At 49.4% G+C, this 24,726-nt stretch overlaps 1 protein-coding gene across 22 annotated transcripts in view; it reads right to left on the bottom strand.

Moving 5' to 3' along the window:
• Positions 1-24,726, bottom strand: part of DYSF (dysferlin) — a 217,632-nt gene that overhangs the window by 153,535 nt on the left and 39,371 nt on the right. For 12 of the 22 annotated variants that reach the window (XM_041755218.1, XM_041755223.1, XM_041755227.1 and 9 more), the window contains exons 4-10: positions 16,927-17,032; positions 6,218-6,332; positions 4,895-4,987; positions 4,325-4,536; positions 1,754-1,882; positions 1,252-1,314; positions 355-405 (exon numbers count right to left, since the gene is read on the bottom strand). In XM_041755218.1, coding sequence (XP_041611152.1) covers positions 355-405; positions 1,252-1,314; positions 1,754-1,882; positions 4,325-4,536; positions 4,895-4,987; positions 6,218-6,332; positions 16,927-17,032 — 769 coding nt within the window. The remainder of the gene's footprint in view (positions 1-354; positions 406-1,251; positions 1,315-1,753; positions 1,883-4,324; positions 4,537-4,894; positions 4,988-6,217; positions 6,333-16,926; positions 17,033-24,726) is intronic. The other 10 variants (XM_041755224.1, XM_041755228.1, XM_041755232.1 and 7 more) reach the window with 1 other exon arrangement.

The raw sequence follows: 24,726 nt of genomic DNA, 5'->3' as shown, positions 1-24,726 counted from the left end.
TAAGTAAGAAGCTCAACACCCCCTGTTAGACACATGGGAAGAGATTTCCCTCTCCATCCTTTCTTTCAGATCATTTACCTGAGAAATCTCCTGGTGCATTTCCTGTCGTGTGCATCACCTTCTGGATTGATATTTATTCGATAATAAAAGTCTGTTCTTTGTCTATGACCTTTGTGGAGAGGATTTCTGACTTCAGAGAAGATTTTGTCTTTTTTTGTTTAACTATATTTCCCCAACACAGACCAAAAAGGAATAGGACCCCTAAAGCACCAGCTTCTGCACATTATATACAGAGCCTCCACTAACATGAATTAGCAAGAACTAACTGCCTTCAAAGAAAATGAAATAAGTTACCCGGAATTCCCCAATGAGAGCATCTGTCCTGAGAGAACGGGAGTCTACGACCTGCGGGGGGGTGGGGGAGGGAAATAAATTAAAACTCTCATTTACAAGTAAATGTTGGCCCAGACAGGACCCAACACAACATCTCTTCCCTCCCAAACAGTAACAGCCAACACTTACATACAGCGATTGCTCTGTTCCAGAGATTGTTCTGAGCAATGTTTAATACTCACATGAACCCCATAAATAGGGACTAGTATTGTCCCCATTTTACAGATGAAGGAACAAAGGTACAGAGAGACTACAGGACTTATACAGAATCACACAACCCCTAAAAGGCAAGGCAGGACCAGAGCCCAGACAGTGGCTCCAGAGCCCACACCTTCAACAACTAAACTATACTGCTGGGGCACCTGGGTGGCTCAGCGGTTGAGCGTCTGCCTTCGGCTCAGGGCGTGATCCTGGAGTCCTGGGATCAAGTCTCACATCCAGCTCCCTACATGGAGCCTGCTTCTCCCTCTGCCTGTGTCTCTGCCTCTCTCTGTGTGTGTCTCTCATGAATAAATAAATAAAAATCTTTTTTTCAAAAAAAAAAAAAAAGAATGATTTCAGGACCCTGACCCTGTGAGGGTGTTGGGCAGTGGAGGTTCCCCACTTGGCTGTTGCCTCCATCTGAGCTGCCAATGATATTTCTGTGACCAGCAGAGCTTGCCAGTGAGCTGCTCCACATCACCGGTGCCCTGGGTTGTATGGCTTCTTTCTCATACTCGCTCACGTGCACAACAGGTACATACACACACACACACACACACACACACACACACTGATGTGCACACATACACACATGCACGGTGACATATGTATGAGTGAACATGTAACCCACAGAAAATGCTGACTGCTGAGACGTACCGTGATAAAGATGGGCTCATCAAACAGCTCCGAAGGAGAGTCAAACACATTGAAGAAAAGAGTCTGTGGTTCAGGGCCAAAGGGAAACAAATGAGTGCCTGCTGCCCCCAGGGACTGAGGAGAGGGTCAACCACCCCCGCCCCCGCCTTCAGGTCTGTTCACACAGAAGTGTGGACTGAGCTCTACCCAGTGAGCTCTGGGGATTCCACAAGTTCTGGGGTATCCCACCCTTAACCTCATGAAGGTTGTCATCGCAGGGACAGGGTGGGTGGCTGGGCCTATGGCATGTCAGAGATGGGGAGTTCTGGGAGTCCAAGGCAGGAATAAGAGCTAGAACTCTTCCTCCACATCCTCAGATAACCTGCTCAGGACCCAGCACATCTCTACCGTCAACAGAGTTAACACTCTCTACAAAAACCAAAGGGACTGTGGGATGTCTGCTGTGCACTCTCAATTTGTAAGGGCCACCATGGTCCTAGTCCTAAGAGCCAGCACCTCCTACCTCGTTAAAGAGTGGGCTATTTCCCTTGTGGATCCGTGTCCTCTTGGTCTGCCCAGCAGCAGTGACCTTGATCACAGGCTTGATATTCACCCCTGGCAGCTGGCGCCCCTCGATCACTTGCACTCTGATCTGAAAGCCAAGAGAAGGAATGAATGGGATGAAGAGGGTAAGTAGTCAGGCCCCAGGAGAGTTGGAAATCTCAGGGGCCATTCTCACTGCTGGCTTCTGGGGAAGGGCATGAACAAGTTATGAGGAAGAGCATTACAGAAACAGTCGTATTTTCCTACCAAGGTCCCTTGCATCTATAAAATTCCATAACTCCATGCAAGAGCTGTCATGTTGCCCCAAGCAAGCTCCCAGCATCAAATTCCAGGCTTGGGCTAAGGACCCAGATCCCAAATCATTTCGTGCGGCTGTTGGCACAAGGCCTTCCTCAAGACCCCTTGACACCAACACATCTAGGTGGCCTGGACATTCTTCACTGACAGTCCCCTCAGAGGCTGACCTTCTATAGAGAAGTGACCCTACTTTCTGCTTTATGAGATACAATGTTCTCTCATGTTCTGAGAAATAAATTGAGAGTTTTATCCACTGAACTTTAAGTAAAGAAAGTTTTCGGGAATATCTGTGCTTCCAAATTGAGGCAAAATGTTTATTTTTTTAAAAAGATTTTATTTATTTATTCATGAGAGAGAGAGACAGAGAGAGAGAGAGAGGCAGAGACACAGGCAGAGGGAGAAAAAGGCTCCATGCAGGGAGCCCGACATGGGACTCGATCCTGGGTCTCTAGGATCACACCCTGGACTGAAGGCGGTGCTAAACCGCTGAGCCACCCAGGCTGCCCCAAGGCAAAATATTTTAAAACATGATATTTTAAAATATTAGGACAATTTTCATAGAAAAATAAGATGTTTACTGGTTTTAAGTTTAATCAGAGATGATTTATTGATGGATCGATCAACACTCTCTTTTTAAAAGCCATACTATAGAAAAATATATTATTAATAACAATGGGAAGGTAGATCCATGATTTTTATTCTCTTCATTTTCCTGTATTTTATAAATTTTTTACAATAAACCTATATTAATATTCAAAGGAGAAAAAAGGCAGTAAGTACTTGAGACTAAACTAAAAATAATGTGAGAATTTTGTCTCTCAGGCAAATACACAATGGTTACAGCTAGAACTTTTGCTTAAATTACCACGATTTAGAACTAAAATGTATTTTTATAATTTGTTGCACTTAGTGAAAAGCTAAGTTTCCTGTTTTTAATTTTAAAAGTACTTCTGAAGAGCTCAATATCACTAAATGCAATCCCACCAACATGGGAAATTTCATAGAAAAGAAAAAGAATAAGCAAAGGACCAAAATAAAATGCAAATAAAATGGAATGGATTTTGGATTCAAATATGCCAAAGGGTTAGGGTGCCTGGGTGGCTCAGGTGGTTTAGCATCCAACTCTCAGTTTTGGTTCAGGTCTGTGATCTTGGGGCCAGACGATTAATCCCGGCATCAAGCTTCATGCTCAGCGTGGAATCTGCTTGAGATTGTCTCCTTCTCCCTCTGCCCTCCCCCTGCTCACGCACACATGCTCTCTCTCTCTCTGTCTCAAATAAATAAACCTTTTAAAAAATAAAATATGCCAAAGGGTTAATATTAACAGTTTTATTCTGTGAAGACCTTGAACAAGTTCAAATTCTATGTGGCCTTCCAAAGAATCCATGGCTATAAGGAAGGGAATGGATCAAGAAAGAAAAGAGAGCCAGACAGAGCTTAGATTTCGGGATCTTGTTAAAATGCAGATTCTGACTCACAGAGCCGGTGGTCTATGTTCCCAGCCGGTTTCCAAGTACTGCTTCTGCTGCTGGTCGAAGGACCACACTATGAGTAGCAAAAAGCTAGCTGGCCAGATAAACCCCAGTTGGAAAACGCATAACAAATGTAAAGATATGCTGAATCTCTGCAGTGTGCCCCTGCCAAATTTTTTTTTTTAAAGATTTCATTTATTTATTCATGAGAGACACACACACACAGAGAGAGGCAGAGACACAGGCAGAGGGAGAAGCAGGCTCCACGCAGGGCGCCCGACTCAGGACTCGATCCTGGGTCTCCAGGATCACACCCTGGGCTGAAGGCAGCACTAAACCCCTGAGCCACTGGGGCTGCCCCCTCTGCCAACTTTTTATTTATTGTTTTTTAAGATTTTATTTATTTATTCACGAGAGACACACAGAGAGAGAGGCAGAGATACAGGCAGAGGGAGAAGCAGGCTCCACGCAGGGAGCCCGATGTGGGACTCGATCCCGGTACTTGATCCTGGGACTCAATCCTGGGACTCTAGGATCATGCCCTGGGCCGAAGGCAGGTGCTAAACCGCTGAGCCACCCAGGGATCCCCACCCTACCCCTAACTTTTTAAAGAACTAAACCAGGGCCTGCTCATTCTTCATCTTCCCCCAGGGGTCCAGGGAAACCCCAGACTCCAGCCTAGGAGAGCCCTTAGGACCTGCCTCAGGCTGGACAGACATTAGCTAGGAGAAAAGACTGTGGTCAGAGAGTCAGCCCATTACCTGGAAGTCCTGCGGTTTGTCGGACAGCAGCTTTCTGGCTGCAGGAGCACTTCTTTTCCTCTTGCTCCCAGGGTGGTAGGGGGGCGGATGGGAAGGTGGCTTCCTCGGGGTGGTGGGAGCCCCAGGGCCTGGGACGCCACTCTGATCCAGTAATGGCTCTCCCTCGTCTCCAGTGAGCCCCTGGTCCTCAGTGTCCTCCTCTCCTCCTGTGTCTGGGCAGAGAGGGTGCTAGTAAGGGCTGGTCCCTCTGGTCCGGAGCCCAGGACCCTGCCCAGCCAATGGAGGAGCCAAAGGGCTTGGGCGCCAAGTTCTACCACCCATCTCCCCTCCTGTCAGTGAGCTGGGATGGATAAGGGAGAAAGAAGAGGAGCTTCCAACAGCTGAAACGTGAGGGCAGTCTATCCAGTTAGTCAACAGGAAGGAAACAGAATGGCCCTAGCCCTCCCCACCACGTCTGCTGGATCAGCCCCTCTGGCCACCTCGCCCCACGCTCATGAGCTGACAGATGGCAGCGACAAGCCTGTTACAGGTGGAAGGATCAGGATCGGGGTAGCCTGACCCGCGTCTCACCCGTGGGGGCCAGCCACTTCTTTCCAGAGTATCTTGTATCCACGGTGCTGTCACTGAGCAGGGACCAAGTCTCAGCCCGGCTCTGTCCCCCACCTGGCACATGGGCAAGGGCATAGCCCCAGGAGGGGAGGAGGGAGCTGGGTGAGGGTAGCCAACCTAGGGCACCCCCACCCCAAGCCTGCTGTCCCTACCTGCCCCAGCCTGGTACAAAATTGGAACAGTTCCCATGTCTGTCAGAGACTGTCCCTTCTCACCAACTTGCTAAGAAGGACTGGGAATTTGTCACTTTGGGGATCCTTGCCTGAGTGGCCTGAACCCTAACTCTGACAGACCCACCTCCAAGGTGGTCCCAGAGCACACGAACCCCTCACCCTCCTCACTCTGTCACCCGGAGCACCCCTTCTTTCTGCCCACTGCCTGCCCTCCCCAGCAACCCGTGCCCCAGTCCAGTTTGACCTCTCTATATCCAAGCTCAGCCAGCATGGAGATCCAAGATGCCTGGGCAGGCCAGATTAGGGTACACCCCCACCAGGGGCTGCTCAGGTGTTAATGCCATGTTTGCCTCTAGCTCCCTCCATGGGGAGAGAAACTGCAGACTCTTTCCCATGGCCAAGTCCCCACCTGGTCCATCTGTGCAGCTTCCTGCACATTCCAGCAGGCTGGGCCACATGGGGTCTCACCAGCCCTCATACTGGCACACCAAGCACCCTGGGCGGGATCCTTCTGTGACAAGGCCAGCAGAGGCAAGTGAAGAGAACTGAGGCAACCTTGGAACTTGCCAACTCAGTCTGCTCATTTCACAAATGATAGACTATTGGCCCCGAGAGGGAAAAAGGCCAGCCCAAAGTCACACAGCTGCCTGGTGCCAAAGTCAAGAAAGGAACTCATGTCCCCTGCCATCGGCCCAAGGCTCTTTCAAGGAAAACCCAGTTCTTTTGTCACATGCCATCACCAAAGGTCTACTAAGTGCCAGAGCAGGGAAGCATCCACCTCTGAGGAGCAGGACAGGCTCCACCCCTGCACAGACATGCCCTCCATAGCTCCCACCCATGGAGAGAGCACAGTGCAGAGCAGCAGCCTGCAAAGGGCCCCTCCCTAGGAGGGCTTCCTCATGCTCATCCTAGTAGCACTCTCTCTGCAGGGCAGAAGGCAGCTCTCAGGACTCCCCACCCACTGGTGTCCTCTCTTCCCTGGGCCTGGGCAGCCCCCAACCTGGGGAAGGCAGCAGAGGCTGGCCGAAGCCTCACTAAGGCGTCCCACACCCAGACTCAAGCACTGCTGCTGGACTTCTTCCCAGGGGCCCTGCCAGGGTAGGCTCCTCACCGGCCCCCATATCCATGTCAGGCAGAGTCGGGGAGGGTTCCAGAGATGCAGCAGGTGGGAACAGGGGCACGGCTCCAGGGAGTGGAGTGTAGGACACCTGCAGGACCAGCGAGGCCTGGAAGAGATGGGGATAGAGGGCAGCAGGTTAGTACACTGGCCTCGGACCACCACCGGCCAGCATCCTTCCAGTCCCTTTTACTCCTTCATCAAAGAAAATGGCTCTGACAGGGGTCAGGTTTGCAGGAAGCTGGGGCAAAGCCACCCCCAGGGGCCTATCAGCATGGTCAGGTGGTCCAAAGCACAGAATCTGGAGTCAGCTTCCACCACTCAGAAGCCGAGCAATGTTGGTCAAGCCCAATAACCTCCCCATGCCTCCCTTCCCTCATCAGTAAAATGAGGGTGCTAACAGCAATAGTACCTTCCTCGTAGGGTCAAGTGGGGATTAAATGAGCTGATAAAGCACATCATAAACTTTTATAAATGGATCAGCAATTCAACCTCTCCTGCAGGATTTTAAACCCTCAGCCTAGGCCTTTCTTCAGGAAAAAGCCCCCTGGCCCCTCTGTTTAGCTGTGGGGCCCTCCCCTGCTTCTCCACAGGCAGCTCAGCCTTGCTCTGCTCAGGTGCCAGCTACCTCTGAGAGAGTCCCAGGGTGCTGCTCACCTTTCTGAGCCCTCTTCCCTCCCAGAAGCACCCCTGTCCCCCACCTCAACCTCAGCTGTTCCAGCTTTTACCAGCCAAGAGGACAGTGACTGGTCACTCCATTCTCATGGACCAGGAAAGCCTGCTCTGTGTTTTCACCCCACGGATGCACCGCCCTCCAAAGAGACCTACAGTGTTCAAAGGGCCCCTCAGCAGGCTCTCCAGCCTTCTAGCTCCTAGACCAGTGGGGGTCTGGCCCAGCCTTCCCTGGTGCCATAGGTCCAGCAGGCCTCCTGGGGCAGCCTTTTTATGGATCAAAATAATATGTTCTATTTAAGAAAGTTTAGAGTGTACAGAATCCTTGAGGAAAAAAAAAATAATGCAGGGTGCCTGGGTTGCTCAGTCGGTTAAGCAACAGACTCCTGGTTTCAGCTCAGGCCATTATGTCACAGGTCATGATCTCATGGGTGTTGAGATCAAGCCCTGCATAGGGCTCAATGCTCAGCAGGGAGTCTGCTTGAGATTCTCTCCCTCTCCCCCATCCCTCACTCACTCGCACACTTATGCATACTCTCTCAAATAAATAAATTCTTTAAAAAGAAAGAAAAAAGAGAAAACAAATTTCCATAATTCTACCTTCATTCACATTTTGATATAATTCTCTCCAATCTTTTTAAAATGCTTTTATATTTTATATGTTAGTAAGCATTTCCCAGGTTTTGACAAATCCTTTATAAAGATAATTGGTTGGGGTTTTTTTTTTAAGATTTTATTTATTTATTCATGAGAGAGGCAGAGACACAGGCACAGGGAGAAGCAGGCTCCATGCAAGGAGCCCAATGCGGGACTCAATCCAGGGTCTCTGGAATCACACCCTGGGCTGAAGGCAGCGCTAAACCGCTGAGCCACCCAGGCTGCCCAAAGATAATTGTTAATAATGCATAATATCCTCTGAGAGGTTCAGTATCATTCACTAGACATCTCTACTGAGTAATATTAGGGATTCCAGAAACTTCTGGGGGCAAATCCTGGTCCTGAGACAGAAAGGGCAGACGTACTGGATGGCTCCAGGTCTGGGACTTGAACCCCCAGACTGGGGCAGCCAGGCTAAGGGAGGGCAGGACCAGTGGAAGGACAGGGTTCGGACGCTAAGGAAGGAAGCTAGCCAGAGCCAGCTTCCCCTCCCAGGAGACCCAGGGTGGGGCCAGAGGGCAATGAGACCCTTTCTGTCCTGGAAGCAAGGCACGCCCTCAGTGCCTGCTGCCAGGTTTGAGAACCACCAGCAGGTGTCGCCACTTGAACAGGCAGCGGGCCTCACACCCTAACCCAAAAAGGAAAGAACAGCTTCTGGGGCCCCACTCAGGTGGGGGAAGGCAGCAGCCGGGAGGGGTGGTTGTCCAGACCTACTCACAGCCACCGCAGACTCCTGGAGATTCCAGTCAGCAGGTCTAGAGTGGGTCTAGAGTGGACCCAGGCGCTGAATTTTTGACAACCATCCTGGGACTTTCCCCCACTTCATCCAAAGGCAAGTTGGTTCTTTGGAAAAGTAACTAATTCTAGGGTTAGGCCAGGGAAAGTAGATGACTCTGGAGCCCTTTTGTACCAGAAAGCAAGGAAATACTCAAAGAATGATAGAACATAACCGAAGGACATAGAAAACTATTCTCACTGACTCCCACTAGCCAAATCTGGTACAATTTAAATATGAAAATAAATATAGTAGCAGATCAAACCATTGAATAAAATAAGAATGTATTAATCTACACAGAAATAAATAGGACAGAAGAAATCTTTTCCTTATAGTGAAATACCAACTGATAAATGCAGAAAAAAATAATTGGCTCAGAGTATCACTACTTGACAACAATCAAAACAATAATTAATCTAACCAAGTAAACAGCAATGGATGTAAAAACTGCCAGGTAAAAGTTGGGTGAGGAGCAGAGTATTTAAAGTCACAAGGTATTAAATACCAGAGTATTTAAAGTCACCTCCCCCCAGAATTCTTATTAGAAAAGGGAATGGAGGGATCCCTGGGTGGCACAGCGGTTTGGCGCCTGCCTTTGGCCCAGGGCGCGATCCTGGAGACCCGGGATCGAATCCCACGTCGGGCTCCCCGTGCATGGAGCCTGCTTCTCCCTTTGCCTGTGTCTCTGCCTCTCTCTCTCTGTATGACAATCATAAATAAATAAAAAATTAAAAAAAAAAGAAAAGGGAATGGATTGGTGATTAGCGGAGAAAGCCAGCAAAGGCAATGTTAATCAGATGCTCAAGGTTAAGAGCACATTAATTAGAATACGAGGGCAGCACATATTCACTGTGTTCTCTTCCTGCCAAAGATGCTCAACCTAAGTCTATTCACAAGGGGGACACGTGGGTGGCTCAGTCAGAGGAGTGTCTGCCTTCAGCGCAGGTCATGATCTCAGGGGCCTAGGATGGAGCCCTGCATCAGCCTCCCCACTCAGTGGGGAGTCTGCTTCTCCCTCTCCCTCTGCCCCTCACCCCAGTTGGGCTCTCAATCTCTCTTAAATAAATAAAACCTTTTTTAAAAACTTTTTTTAAAGATTTTATTTATTTATTTACGAGAGACACACAGAGAGAGGCAGAGACATAGGCAGAGGGAAAAGCAGGCTCCCTGCAGGGATCCCAATGCAGGTCTCCATCCCAGGACCCCAGGATCACACCCTGAGCCAGAGGCAGACGCTCAACCACTGAGCCACCCAAATGCCCCCCCAAAAAATTTTTTTTAATAAATCTAATCACAAGGAAACCTCCGACAGACCCAAACGGGGAGACATTCTACAGGATAACTGGCTTGTATTAGCCAAAGTCAAGGTCACAGGCTGTAAAAGTCAAAGAATGAGGAATTCTCCCAGAGGGAAGGAGACTAAAGACAAACAACTAATACAACATATAATCCTTACTTGGATATTGCTACAAAGAATATTGCTGAAAAAACTGATGTACTCGAATGGGGGTCTGTGGCTCAGATGGTAGCGCTGTATCAACATTCATTTCCTGAGAGTGGGGTAACTAGGTGACAGGCACTAATCAGAGGGCTTAGTGGGGGGATAGGATGAGCACTGAGTGTTACACTATATGTTGGCAAATTGAATTTAAATTTTAAAAATGTAAAAAAAATTAAGAAGGCAATAAATATACAATGAAAAAAAAATTCATCTCCTCAATCTCTGAAAGCTGTAGGTTTCTTTGGAAAAAGTCCTTCATCAGAGAAAATACACAGTAAATTCAGGGTGATGGGCCAGGACGTTGGCGACTTACTCTCAAAGGGTTTAAAGCAAAATACTCTTTGTACTCCTCTTGCAACTTTTCTCTAAAACTTAAATTATTTTAAAATAAAAAGGTTAAAAATCTCCGAAACCTGCTTCTGCTCTAATCATAGGAATCTCACTCAGACAAAAAAAGCCCCTCACCACTCCCCCACCCCCTGCCATTCATGCTGATTCCCACTCTCCAGTAGTGTGAGGCCAAGTGCAAAACGAAAATAAAGTCCCTTGTTAAAATTTTATTAGGAATTTCAAGATGGCAATAGCAGAGAATTAAACCAAGTGCAGGGCCTAACAGCCCGTGAGGTGATTGCTTGGCTCAATCTAAGCTGGGCAGGAATCTGAAAGGTCGGAGGGTGTCGTTCCCCGCCCCCCCGCCCCCCTCCCCACACACACGGGGCCTGACCCATTCCTCCATGAATTTGCTTATTCATTCCCTGCACAAATAAATACGTTGCACCTGCAAAGGGCCAAGCTCTTCAAGATACGGGGATTCTTCTATGAACAAAGCAAAGGCTTCTGTCCCCATGGAGCTGACATCTTGGCAGGGGAGATAGACAATAAATAATAAATGAAATAGATATGAAACTTATAAAGCATGTCAGAAAGAAAAGTAAACCAGAGTCAGTGAGATCAGGGCGGCAGGCGGGGCTGCAGGCCACAGTGCTAAATCAAGTGGTCTGAGTGGACCCCACTGAGGTGAGGAGAGATGGGCAAGACTTTGGAGGGGACGCTGCTTGGCTGCCTCTTGGCACCCCATCCTATTCTTTTAACACTTGGTGACTGAGGTCCCCTGGTGCTAGGAACAGATTCCCTTGGAGAACACCCCTTCTTATTCTCAGAGTAGGCCCTGCCTACCCAGCCCCTCCACACACCCCAGGGGACTTCGTACATCTACTCTGTGCTGAGCACAGAGGTGGGCCCGCAGGAGAACGACTGCCACACTCCATGGCCTGGGTGCCACACCTCAGCATGGAGGCTCAGGGGAAGGCCTGCAGGAGAAGCAGGAAGGAGCAACAGCCCCGGCATTGGAAGACCACCCAGGCAGCCCTTCCCAGGGTTTCCTGAGTATCAGGTACCCCCATACCAAGAGCCCCACACCAATCTCCTGAGGAAATGGCAACATCCTGGTGGGTCTGGGCACTTGAATGAGACTCCCAGCACAGAGCCAGCTCCACCTTTTATTTACCCATCAAGGAGCCACAAGGACATCCCTGGCACCTTCAGAGGATCTAAAGCCAGGACCTAGAACAGGCTCTGAGGACCACTGCTTCAAGACCACAGGTGATTAATACTAGAGTCCTGTAGCTCTATAGGGGATCTATAGCAGCATGTCTGTGGATCCCACCCAGGTCAGGACCTCCCACCTTCACCGTGATGTCATACCTCATTGCCTATCTCCTTCTCTAGACATAACCAGAGCTGAGATTTTCTTCCTATGGGATGTCTATGAACTCCAAGCTCTCCCAAACCACGTGACCTTGGCCTAGGGTCCTTCTTAGGTTGTCCACATCAAGGTACCCCACCTGATAGCCCTATTCCTCAAGACTCCAGCCCTGGCACCACCATGCAGTCATCCTGTTACAAGACTATTGTCATTAGTCATGTGGCCACCAGAACACACTGTCCTGAAGCAGGTAAACCTGTCACTCATGTCTGCCATCTTGAGGTCCACAGTCAACGATATCACAGAACTCTGGAGGGTCCTGTCTGGCCACCAGGCTGGGAGGGCCTAGGAAACCAAAGACAAAGACAGAGGACAACCTCAGCAGATCCTCCTACAGGTTATGCGGCCAAGCTCTGGGGTCCTTTGCCCACACGATCATGCCCAACCCCATTGCTTACTGCCTGCTTCCTGAGCCACATTTCTCTGACACTGAGCTTAGTTAGCATGACCAAACCCCAGATCAGCCCACTCCCACCTCCCCCAATGCACACTCATGAGTGCAGGAAAGCTCCATATGTGTCTGCATCTTATTTCCTTCAGACAACACCAAGAAGTTGGGGGAGGGTAAGATGTGGCCCTGAGTGGAGGGAGGGGTGGTTGGCAGCATTTTCAAACCACTTGAAAGAAATTCAAGCATTCACTCCCAACATAGGGCCCTGCTCCAGTGCCTTCCTGTATCCCCAGCCCTCCACACCACTGGGGTTCATGTTTCCTTGTGACCCGGCAGGTCTCACTTCTTCTGATCTGCCTCTGGCTGTTAAGATTGAAGTAATGCCGACAATTTGAAGGGTGTCCACACCCTCACTAGCAAGCTGCTCTCAAAGTACATTTGTGAGTATGCAGAGACTTTCTTCCATGTGTGTCCAGCATCCCTACGGGCCTGGAGGCTCCTCCGGGACAGGGATAGTGTTGTCTCCTTCAGTCTAGAATCTGAGGACAGATTTGGCATCTTCTCCTGGCACACAGCGCAGTGACCCACCTCTGAAGGGATCTGGGTGAGAATACTGAGTGCCCGGCCAATGGAGTCCAAGGCCAGCCTGCAGCAAGACTTTATGGCCTCCCGCAGCCTTCTTCCTCCTCTCAGTCTTTCCAGGGTTTTCCAAGGATCCCACAGGCCTGTCTTCACTCCCATCACTCCTTCAGCAGGTTGCTTTGACAGTTTGAGCTGAACTCAGTTGGGTGTGCCTGGCGTGCTCTGCCCATTGGGCCCAGCCCAGACGTCAGCCTCGATGAACAGCCAGTGAGAATCCTGCACTTCTGACAGAGCTTTCTGTTCTCTCTGAGAACAACCTCAGTTCTCTGAGCCTCCCGCTGCCATGCAACCAGCCCCCGGTCCTAGGTGGGAAGCCCTAACTCAGAGGATCTCAGGACCTAGGGCTGCTCTGTGACTCAGCACTATCACAGGCATGAGAAGACATACCCAGACACTCTCTACAGACCAGAGCTACCTCCTGGCCACCTCCCCCAGGTTGTACTCAGCTGGGGACTAAACCAGGCAGGGCTCAGCCCTCCTCTCCCATCCATCCTTCTGGCTTTTGCCGTACCCTCTTAGAGACTGTCTGTGAAGGACTGGCAATCTCTGCAGATAGGCAGGGGTCCTAGCCAGAAAGGAGAAGGCAGCAGGTTCCCAGCTGGTGAGCATGAAGTGCAAACAGAGCATGGAAACAAAGAGCCAGAGGAGAGGGGAGGCATCTGGGGATGGTCACGAACCTGGCTCAGCCCTGTGGACAAGGACCAGGTGTGAAAAGTTGTGTCTTAGAGGGCTGGACAGGCATCTGAGCTTGGAGGGGTGCAAGTGCAGGAGAACTTGCAAGAAACACCAGTCACGGATGCTCAGATGGCAGTAGTAGAGAGATGTTTGAGCAGCTTAGCCAGAAGCTAGAAACCCCAGTTGGAGGCATCAGGGGCTGATTTAATGATTTACAAGAAACATATATTCGATCATTCAGGTGACCAAACTACATTCCTCCACTAGATTTGGTCTTCATCCACAGTTCCTGAAAATACTTCAGAGCCATAAAGGTACAATGGGTGTCTCATTGTTAATGAAGGTGACTTTTGCACCCCGTGGAAGGGAGAATTAACCATGTGGTTAGAGGGCTGTAATTTTCAGACCCATCTGCCACAGCCTCTGGGGAGGAGAGAGGGGCTACAGATCGAATTAGCCAACAGCCAGTGACTTGGTCAATCATGACTATAACGAAGCTTCTATTTAAAAACTCAAGTTTTTTCATCTCTTTTTGCAGAGCTTCATGCTGAGGGAACTAGAACACTTCCATATGCCGCTGAACAGGGCCCCCAGCTCCACAAGGACAGAAGTTCTTTTGCTCAGGACCTTGCCCTATGTATCTCTTCATCCGGCTGTTGGACGTATCCTTTATTTTATCTTTTAATGAACTGGTAAATGTTAGTGCTTCTCTGAATTCTGTGAGCTGCTCTAGCAAATTAATTAAACCTAAGGAGGAGATCACTGGAGCCTCTAATCTGGAGCTTGTTGGTCAGAACCACAGGTAACGGCCTGGCATCTAACATGGGAGGTGGAGAGGCTTCTGGGGGGCTCAGTCAGTGAAGCACCTGCCTTCGGCCTGGATCATGATCTCAGGGTCCTGGGATCAAGCCCAGCACCAGGCTCTCTGCTCAGTGGGGAGTCTGCTTCTCCCTCTCCTTCTGCCTACTGCCCTGCCCACTTGTGGTTATGCTCGCTCATGCTCTCTGTCAAATAAACAAATAAATCTTTTTTTAAAATGTTAAATAAAAATAAATAAAGTGGGAGGTGGGAGCAATCTTGTAGGACTAAACCCTTAACCTGTGGAATCTGATACTGTCTCTGGGTAGATAGTGTCAGAATTGAGTTGATGTTGTTGTGGGGGGCATCCCCCATTGAAATTGGGTCCAGGAACTCTAAAAGAGGGGCCCAATACACACCCAGATTGGGTCCAGGAACTCTAAAAGAGGGGCAGGCCAGCCCTGAGATGTGCTGGAGTAGTTTGGAGAAGATTCCTGGCTCCTATCTACAGTTCCTCCATTAGTGCTCTCCACCTTTAGAGAAAGCTATGGTCCTCTTAGGGATCCAGAAGTTCTTGGAGTCCTGCTTGACTATACGGATGGGATACTGTGATAATTGTGTGTGTGTGTGTGTGTGTGTGTGTGTGTGTGTGTGTGTGTATTTGGTCATTATCCCTGTTTCAGGCACAGAGCTCCTTTTATGAATTCTTTGGAATTTCCTAAGTGATAAGAGCCATAAAAGTGAATTTTGTTGTGCTAATGAGGTGACTTTGGAAATCACCTAAGGATAGGATCTGGTTGCTAGATCTGGAGCCAACCTTATGGTTAGAGGGTTGTAGAACTTTCAGACCTCACCACCTCCAGGAGAGGATCCAGGCTGGAGAGTAAGTTCAACTGCCAATGAAGCCTCCAATAAAAACCCAAAGGACAGGGATTGGAGAGCTTTCAAGTTGGATAATAATTGTTCTGGTAAGCAAAATGTTCTTCTGAGTTCTGTGAGCCACTCTAGCAAATTAATCAAACCCCAGGAGGTTCATAGGAATGTCCCATCTAGAGCCAGTTGGTTAGAAGCACAGGGGAACCTGGACTTGGGACTGGCATCGGAAGGGGAAGGAGAGATCTTGTAGCACTTAGCCCTTAACCCAGAGCTATCTCTGGGTAGACAAGTGTCAGAATTGAGTTGAATTATAGGACGCCCAGCTGGTGTCAGAGAATTGCTTGGTGGTGTGGAGGGGAACCCACACATGCACATTGGAAACTGGCACTAGAACCCTTAGACTGCATGAGTACTGGAGAGCCCAGGGAGGGCAAGGGAGATTCAGCAGGTGACGGAGACAAGCTCAGTGATGCTGAGGAGGCCATGAGAGAACCCACCCACTAGGTGACCTATGAGCTAAACCCAGGCAATCTGAGGCTCCTCACCCCCTCCATGATTGGTGGGATGTAAGTTCCACTTGCCATCCCTGCTCCCAGAGGCTGCCCCAGGCGTAGTCTTGAGCTAGTGACATGGTGTTAAGATTATCTGGATGGTATACAAGCTGAACCCAGTTAAGACCTCTATGTAAACCGAAGATTTGGTAGATGGGTGCAGAGACCTACTGCTCTTGCTGCCATGCCAGATAAGCCTCACAGGTTAAGAAGTTCCCTTGCTTACTCACCCTGCTGCCTCCCAGTCTGGAGTGGCTTTGCCTCTTTCCTTGGCCCTTCCCCGCCTCCAATGGCGGGGAGCTGGTTCCAGATTTCACCTGGGAAGCTCCTGAAGAGGTTACAAACCTACAAATGATCACCGCACCAAACCACAATGCTCTGCCGTTGAGCACTGTTTGAGAAAGGGATGGGTTCTCCTGGGAAGTAACCTCTCTTCATCAGGGAAGCATCAAGCCATCACTGGCGTAAGATGCCTCAGGAAGAAATTCCAGCATCAGAAAGGCAGTGGACCAGAAGTCCATTCAAGTCCCTCTCCCTCCCAGCCCTGAGAGTTGAGGTGTGCCACACTCCAACTTGGCCCCATCTGGACATGGATTCACTGTGTGACTTCTGTCCGTCACTCTCTTTCTCCAGCTCCCAGTACCCAGTGGTGGTTCCTTTCAGAGTTCTGCCCAGATTTACTATTTCCTGACTCAACAAGCCAGCCAAGGGTCCCTATCCTCACACACACACACACACACAGTAGCCCCACTCTGTCTAAGAGAACTGGGCCCAGATCCCCAGGGCCTCACCAGGAGGAAGTATTTCCAAATGAATAGCTCCCCAGTTCATCCTGGGAAGTAGAGCTGACCCAGAGGGAAGGTCAGGAATTCTACTGACCAGGAAGAAAGAACCCTGCAGAGTATATTTAGCTCCCTAAAAATAACGGGAAGCCAGAGATGAGGGCTGGGAATTGTCTGCTAGGACTGGAAGAGCACTGGAAAGGCTGGGGGAGGGGCAGGAAGGACAATGAAGGAAAGGAAGAGAGTCTGACAGGTTCCGGCGGGCTGGGAAGGGGGATGTCTGTCTCCCTTCCCTTATGATCTGTGACCCAGATGACTCAGATATTCCAGACCTGGAGATGGGGGCTGGGAGGTGAAGGATGGGCTACCAAGGGGCTTGGGAGAGCCGTAACCAAGGCCCTTTAGGAACCTTGGGGAGTCATCAGGTTTCTAGTGAAGAAACAATCCCAGGAGATGATCTGACTCTTCCAGTCAGTTCCCTTCCCTGGCACCCCCAGCCTCAGCCAGGGAGGGCCAGGCCTAGTTGTTGGCAGCTGGACTATGATACACCACTAGGGTCAGAAAGGCAAGGCCTCAGACCAGACACTAACCTGGTGCAAAGGCCCTTTGGGCACTTACCCCCGTGGGCTGCTTCTTGGCGTCCAGGAGGGGGGCATTGAAGCTGGCAGACAGACTAGGAGTGGCGAGGACCTCCTGGAGTGGGACTTGGGCTTCCCCTAAGAACCTAAGTGGAGAGAAAAGCAGACTGTAGAGAACTAACGTAATGTGTCTGGCTCTTCACCCAAAATAGCACCACCACCACCACCACCTTACAAAACAAACACCCTGCAGACAAAGTTGACCTGACTCGAACACCGTAGTCCCCTAGGACCCTTCAAGGCTCCCTAGCACTCTGCTCCCAGTCACCCCATGCATCATCCCTGGAGGGCCAGGCCCCTCTCCCTGGACAAGGATGAAAGACAACTTCCCTTCTCCCAAAGTCAACTCCCTGCCTCTCCTCAGAGCCGCAGCCCCACCACCCCTGTCCACCTGGGTACTCCCATATAAGGGCTGCCTTGCCCATCCGACCTCAGCAATCCACCAGGTCAGTGTCTCCTGAAAGCAGGGCTGTTTCCCCACCACAACATCTGCTCACTCTTAAGCTGCAGTAGCTCATGTGACCCACATCTACACAGGCCGCCTACATCAGTTTCCCAGGGCTCGGCCAGCAATGATTATACCTGAGAAATCGTCTTCCCTATCTTCAGAGACAGGGAGAAAAGCAAATTGGGACAGGGCAGACAAGCCCACTCCCAAGAGAGGCCTGGGACTGTCACAGCACACACACCTCAGGCCGCATCTCCATAAACGTATGGGTTCTTAGGAAAGAGTAGGTCACTGAGCGATGATCCTTGAAGGGACCCTCCAAAGAGTGCCAAGGAAAGAGTTTGTGTTCCCTAGGCTAAGAAACGGGCAGAGTGCATTCCGCACCTCTGCAGGCAAGAGGGCAGAACCGCTGCCTGCCGTCTGCATCAGACTCCTGTGTGCTTCCTGCATAGGACTGTCAAGATGGATGGTGAACGGCAGCCACAGGGCTGCTCTCATCTTCTGCTTCTGAATTTTTTTTCCCTGATGAATAAACAGCACACCTGCCATTTGGGACCTTCCTTTTTCTAGTGTCCATAACAACTGATTCGAATATAAATTTTATGAAGTTTTATTGAAATACAACTTTAGTCTTGATCTAAATGGCTGATTTAAAAAAAAAAAAAGATGTATTCATTTATTTGAAAGAGAGAGAGAGTGCAGGGGAGTAAGGGGCAGTAAGGGGAGATGGAGAAAGAGTCTTAAGCAGACTCTGAGCTGAGCATGGAGCCCGATGTGGAGCTTGATCTCATAACCCTGACATCACGACGTGAGCCAAAACCAAGAGTAGAATGCTTAACCGACTGAGCCACCTAGGCGCCCCCTAAATAGCTGATTTTTAACACTGGCTACTCACAAGGAAATACCACCTCACATTCATTAGGATGGCTACTATCCAAAAAAAAAAAAAAAAAAACAGAAAACAACAAAAGTTGGTGAGGATGTGGAGAAATTGGAATCTTGTGCTCTGTTGATGCGCATGGAAAAAAAAGGAATGCAAAAATGGATCAAACCATATAATCTAGCAACTCCACTTCTGGGTATATACCCAAAAGAATTGAAACCAGGGACTCAGAGATATTTGTACACCCATGTTCATAACAGCATTATTCACAATCACTAAAAAAATGAAAGTAACCTAAGTATCTATCAACAGATGAATGCCTAAATAAACAACTGAATGGATAAATAAAATGCAATAAAAATTAAAATAAAATAAATTAAAACACATGTACTGTGAAATGTTATTTTGCTTCAAAAAAGAAAGAAGTTCTGACAGGTGCTAGGACATGGATAAACCATGGAGATGTGGTGCTGAGTGAAATAAGCCAGACACAAAGGACAACTATTGTATGATTCCATGTACGTGAGGTTCCCAGATCAAGCAAGTTCATGAAGAAAGTAAAATAGAGGTTATCAGGGACTGAAGGACAGGCAAATGGGGAGTTATTATTTAGTGGCTATAGAGTTTCAGTTTGCGAATATGGAAAAGTTCTGGGGATGGATGGTGGTGATGGTTGCTCAACAGTGTGAATGTACTTAATGCCACTGACCTGCACATTTATAATAGTCAAAGTGGTTAGTTTTGTTATTTTACCATGATAAGAACAATTAATAGCTGCTTATTAATTATTAATTAGTCATTGACAGTTGTTCAATAAAATCACTTGACTCCATTCTTCTTGGAACCAGTAGACTCGTGGCCACGTTACACGTTCCCTACCTAGCAAGGCAGTAACCTGATTTGTGCTGAATTTTGTAATGTTTTTCTAACATTTCTTTAAAGAAAGGGCTAGGGATCCTTGGGTGGCTCAGCGGTTTAGTGCCTGCCTTTGGCCCAGGGTGTGATCCTGGAGTCCTGGGATCAAATCCCACATCAGGCTCCTTGCATGGAGCCTGTTTTTCCCTCTGCCTGTGTCTCTGCTTCTTTTTCCCTCTGCGTCTCTCATGGATAAATAAGTAAAATCTTTATTAAGAAAAATGAAAAAAAAAAAGAAAAAAGAAAGGGCTAAAGAGATTTTCACTAACATTCATTCCTCTGATGCTAAGAGTCACATTTTCTACAATTTGGAGTGGCGTGTGTTAAATTCCTCTGCAGCACAGAGCAGGCTTGCAGCACAGCTTACTAAGCAGAGGCTCCTGGAGTGTCTACCTCCCAGGGCCAGCGTGGGGAAGGCACCTGGCACCAGTGTGTTGATTGAAGTGTCCTCAGTGTCACCAGGTAGATCCCAAGAGCTGATCTTTAACCGCTGACTTGCTTGTACCCACCGACCTCTGTCCACATTTTTCCATTAGCTCTTCTCTACAACTTCTCTCTCAACTCAGAAAAAGACCCCACTGGCACAGCATCCCATGACCGAAACCGAAGCTGCCCTTCCGACCGGAACGACTGCCCTGGTGAAGAGTCCTGGCAGCCCAGACCGCCCGGACCAGTCCCAGCTTACTTCTCCATTTACACCTGCGCAGATGGGCCACGGAAGGACCCACGGATCAACCGACACTTCTCTTTACCCCCTCATAATAGTAACATCTCTGCCCAGGTTGGAGCACAAGCCTCATCTAGGTAGCGCACAATGTTAGTAGGGGCGTGTTTCCTTAAGGCGCATCACCGACCTCACGCCTGCCTCTGCACGCGCGGCCAGCCTCCCCTACCTAAATATTTTAGATAAAAGAAACCCAGTCACCCCTTGCTGGGGGGCGGGGTGGGGGGTGGGGGGTCGTGACTTGGAAGTGTGCCCTGTGAGCCTAATTGCTGTCAGTAGCTTCCTTCGTGCGACAACTCCACCCGGTGTACTTTCTGCCTGCCCCAGCGTGGAGCAAACTCCTGTCAGTGGGGCTACCGCAGGACCCAGGCAAGACAGTGGGCGCAAAAGCCCAGTGAGTCCATGCGCCCCGGGGCCGCGGCCTGGCTCGCAGGTGCCCGCCGGGCCTGCCCCACAGCTGCGCCCCGGCCCTGGGGCGCCCGCCCGACGCGGAGGCAGAGCGCGCAGCCGCCCGGCGCTGGCGCTGGCGCTGGCGGTGCAGACGCGCGCGGGGCGCTCCCTCCGGGGCGGGGCGGGCCGCAGCGCCCCTTTCTGGCCGCGGGCCCGCCAGCCCTCCGCCCCCGGAGAATTCCCGGAAGTGGGGCGGGAACAATGCGAGGAAGCGCGGCGGGAAGCGCGGCGGGAAGCGCGGCCCCACCCCTGCCAGCCCAGGCACCTCCGGAGGCGGAGGCGGGGAGACCTGGCCAGCAGGCACGGCTTGTTATTTCCTCCCTCAGCGTCTTGCTGGACCTTGAAATGCCCCCACCTCCCACCCAGCCATGGGCCTTGGGGCCAGTCCTTTGGAGAAGCCACGCGGCCTTCATAAGCCCCTACCTCCCCTAGGGGGAGAGGCTGGAGGCAGCACAGCAGTTGCCTGTCCCCAGGCCTCAGGAGCGGGCTGCCCCAGGATTGCCCTGGGAGACCAGGCTGGGTTGGCTGGACACCCTGGGGAGGTTGGACGCGTCTGAAGCTTGAGCACAGGAAACCCTAGTGGCTGCTCTTCATTCATTCTTTCACACAGGATGAGGAGAGGTGGCTTTATTAGGGCAGCCTCAGGGGAGGAGGGCCCAGTCCCTTAGGGAGACCCACCGCAACCAGAGATCAAGACTAAGGCACAGGGCCTACATGAACCAGCGACGCCCGCCTCAGTGGCACTGGCACTGGCACCAACCAATGGCCACTTGTGGCAGACAGGATTCAGTAAGGGTCAAAGGAGGCAAGGAAGGGCCTGGGGGTCCTGCACAGGCTGCCTCAGAGCCAGCTCAGGCAGGTGGGAAGGAAACCCTATGGGCCCCGGGCCCCAGCCCCTACAGCCCACAGGAGGATAATGTCACTGCTTTCCCAGCCTCCACAGACCTGGCCATCCCTACTGGCAGTGCTGGGTTCTGCAGCCACTGGAATGTGGGCAGAGGAGAAATGTGAGGGCTGAAATCGCCACTGCCATCCCACAGACTGAGAGAGAGGTCAGGAATTGGCATGTGGGAGGGAGAGAAAGGTCCAGGCAGTTCACACACTGACAACGCACACATTTTTCCTCCACAGATAAAGAACTGTTCCCAGACTCATCACCCAGTAGGGCTACTGTCCTATTGGAGATGGAAGAAGGAGGGGGTAGTGGCCTCCAAATCTGAGCCTTAAGTGGGAGGCTATAAATTAAAGTGGCCAAGTAAGTTTATTTTAATGAAGCACAAAGAAATCTAAACAATTTTATTTCAAAACATTGGGCTTTTTTACAATTTTGTTTATAAGAACAAAACACAGGGGACGCCTGGGTGGCTCAATGGCTGAGCGTCTGCCTTCAGCTCAGGCCATGATCCCAGAGTTCCAGGATGGAGTCCTGCATTGGGCTCCTCCCAAGGAGCCTGCTTTTCTCTCTGCCTGTGTCTCTGCCTCTGTGTGTGTGTGTGTGTGTGTGTGTGTGTGTGTGTGTGTGTTTGTGTGTCTCATGAATAAAAAAATCTTAAGAAAAAAAGGAACAAAACGCAGGAGGCAACCCAAATGTCCATCATAGAAGATAGATAAAGTACAGTACACCATATGATGGAATACTGCACAACTATAAAAATAATGTGACCTACACCATAGACTTATATTTGGAAAACCTTCAAGATACATTGTAAAGTGAAGAACAGAGTACAAAAGAGTGTGGGCACCTGAGTAGCTCAGTCAGTTAAGCGTCTGCCTTCAGCTCGGATCGTGATCTTGGGGTCCTGGGATTGAGCCCTATGTCCAGCTCCCTGCTCAGTGGGGAGTCTGCCTCTCTCTCTCTCTCCCTCTGCCCATCCCACCCCCTCTGCTCCTGCTCTCTCTCTCTCTCGTAAATAAAGAAAATCTTTTTTTTAAGGTGTGTATAATATGCTACCTATTACTTAGACTAGTGGAAATCACAGACAGAAAGTAGAATAGTGGTGACCAGAGGCTGGGAGGAGGGGAAGCAGGGAGTTATTGTTTACCAGACACAGACTTTCAGTTTTACAAAATGAGAAAAGTTTTGGGGATGGATGATGGTGACGGCCACACAACAATGAGAACATGTTGTTTTTTTTTGTTTTTGTTTTTGTTTTTTAATTTATGATAGTCACAGAGAGAGAGAGAGAGAGAGAGAGGCAGAGACACAGGCGGAGGAAGAAGCAGGCTCCATGCACCTGGAGCCCGACGTGGGATTCGATCCGGGGTCTCCAGGATCGCGCCCTGGGCCAAAGGCAGGCGCCAAACCGCTGCGCCACCCAGGGATCCTGAGAACATGTTTAATACCACTGAAACGCACACTTTAAAATCGTTAAGATGGTAATCGTTATGTTATGTGTATTTTACCACAATACCCCCCCCAAAAAAAATCTATTTAAATAAATAAATAACGAAATATGCTACTGATTGTGTAAAAAAGAGGAAAGTCAAAATCTCTCCTGGTGATTCAGCAATAGCATAGGAGCTCTGGAATGACACAAAAGAAACTAAGGATGATGGTTATCTCTAGGCAACGGGTAAGAACAGGGCAGATGGGAGACAAAGACAACAGGGAGAACTCTCACTGCATTTTTTCTTACAGTTCCTGTCCTTATAACCCCTTATGTTTTTTACCAACTCAAAATTTAAATTTAGGAACGTACATGAAATCTTGAAAATCTTGTAACTCATTCATTCAGCAAACACTTATTCACCACTTCCACCAAAACCCAGTCCCTGCCCTCATGGAACTTCCTTCTAATAACAGCTCCCCTCCTACCGAGTAAGTACACGTTAGACACAGTGCCGAGCACTTTACCCACACTCTCGTTTAAAATAACACTAGCTCCATGAGGTAGGCACTGTTATTGGTTCAATTCATCTTACAGACAGGAAATCAGAAAATTAGGACTCAGAAAGGCATCTGACTTGATTTTACACAAAGTACAAGGCAGACAGAACCAGACTCCAAAGGCTTTCCTTTGCCAGACCTATGCTGGGTCTGCTGGTGCACCTGAGAGCTCCCTGACTATGAACTGAAACACATCATGGTGAAAGAAACCAAGATGTCCTTGACTTGCTTCATGCATGGAAAGGGGGGCCCAGCCTCCATATTTAATCTGATTCAACTTTTTTTTTTTTTAATCTAATTTCAGGGTCACCTGGGTGGCTCAGTCAGTTAACCCTCAGGCAAGATCTCAAGGGGCCGTGATCTCATGGGATTGAGAGGCTGAGTCCCCCTTCACGTCTGCTCGAAGATTCTCTCCCCTGCCCCCCCCCCTCAACTTGTGCAAGCAGGCTCACTCTCGCTCGCTCTCTAATAAATCTTTTAAAAAAACTAATTCCAAGCAGTATTAATTATGCCTTTTTATTTTTCTGTATTTTTTAAATAGGGCTGTTATTTTTAAGTATTTATTTATTTATTTATTTATTTATTTATTTATTTATGAGAGAAAGTGCAAGACCCACAGAGGGTGGCAGACTGTCCGTAGTTACCCAAGCCTTCCCCTATGCCTCGGTGCTATGAGCCGTAGAAGGAAGGGGTGCAGCAGCCCAGGGTAGACAAGAGCCCCAGGCACCAGTAGCCATGCAGGGAGCAGGAAGATGGGAGAAGTGGGCACAGCTCATACTAACACTGACGAAAAAGTGTAGGTAAGACATGTCCCCTCCCCCAAATGCCCCAAAGAAAACTGGCCCTGGAAGGCGTCTGGAACACACAGCTCCTGCTCTCTATTTGGTTCAGGGGACATCCCAGGTGGCAGCCTCTAGAGCATCACATCAACCATCATTTTCACATGTTGAGTCACTCCTAACATTTCCAGGTATCTTTCAACCTATAACAATGCTCTGGAAGCATCCTTCCTCTCATCCTCCAAAAATAAATATTTATCATTGCATGATTAAGAATAAGAGCTCTTAAAAAAAGAAAGAAAGAAAGAAAGAAAAAAAAAACAATAAGAGCTCTCAAGTCATCCTACCAGTGTTTTAGAAGCCCAACACATGACAGCTGTGTGCTAAGCATAAGTGACATAACTTCCCTGAGCCTGTTTCCTCACATGTCAGAGTCATTCATTCACTTAACAAATATGTAGTGAGTGCCTACCATGGGTCCTGTACTATTGTTAAGTACTGGGGACACTGGTTAAACAAACTGGACAACCATTCCCTCACCATCAGAGCTTCTGGGGAAAGTGCACACTTCAGAGGGTTCTTGTAAAACTTGAGTTCACACACCTAACACCCTTATGTGTGCCTAGAGCATAGATGGGGCTTAGGAAACGACAGTTCCCTTCCTCCCCCACTGCCCACCTACCCATTCACCACC

Source organism: Vulpes lagopus, chromosome 5 (assembly GCF_018345385.1).
Source record: "Vulpes lagopus strain Blue_001 chromosome 5, ASM1834538v1, whole genome shotgun sequence".
NCBI classification, from domain to species: domain Eukaryota; kingdom Metazoa; phylum Chordata; class Mammalia; order Carnivora; family Canidae; genus Vulpes; species Vulpes lagopus.
The sequence above is the reverse complement of the archived record's forward strand: the minus strand, read 5'-3'. Positions and strand labels throughout refer to the sequence as shown.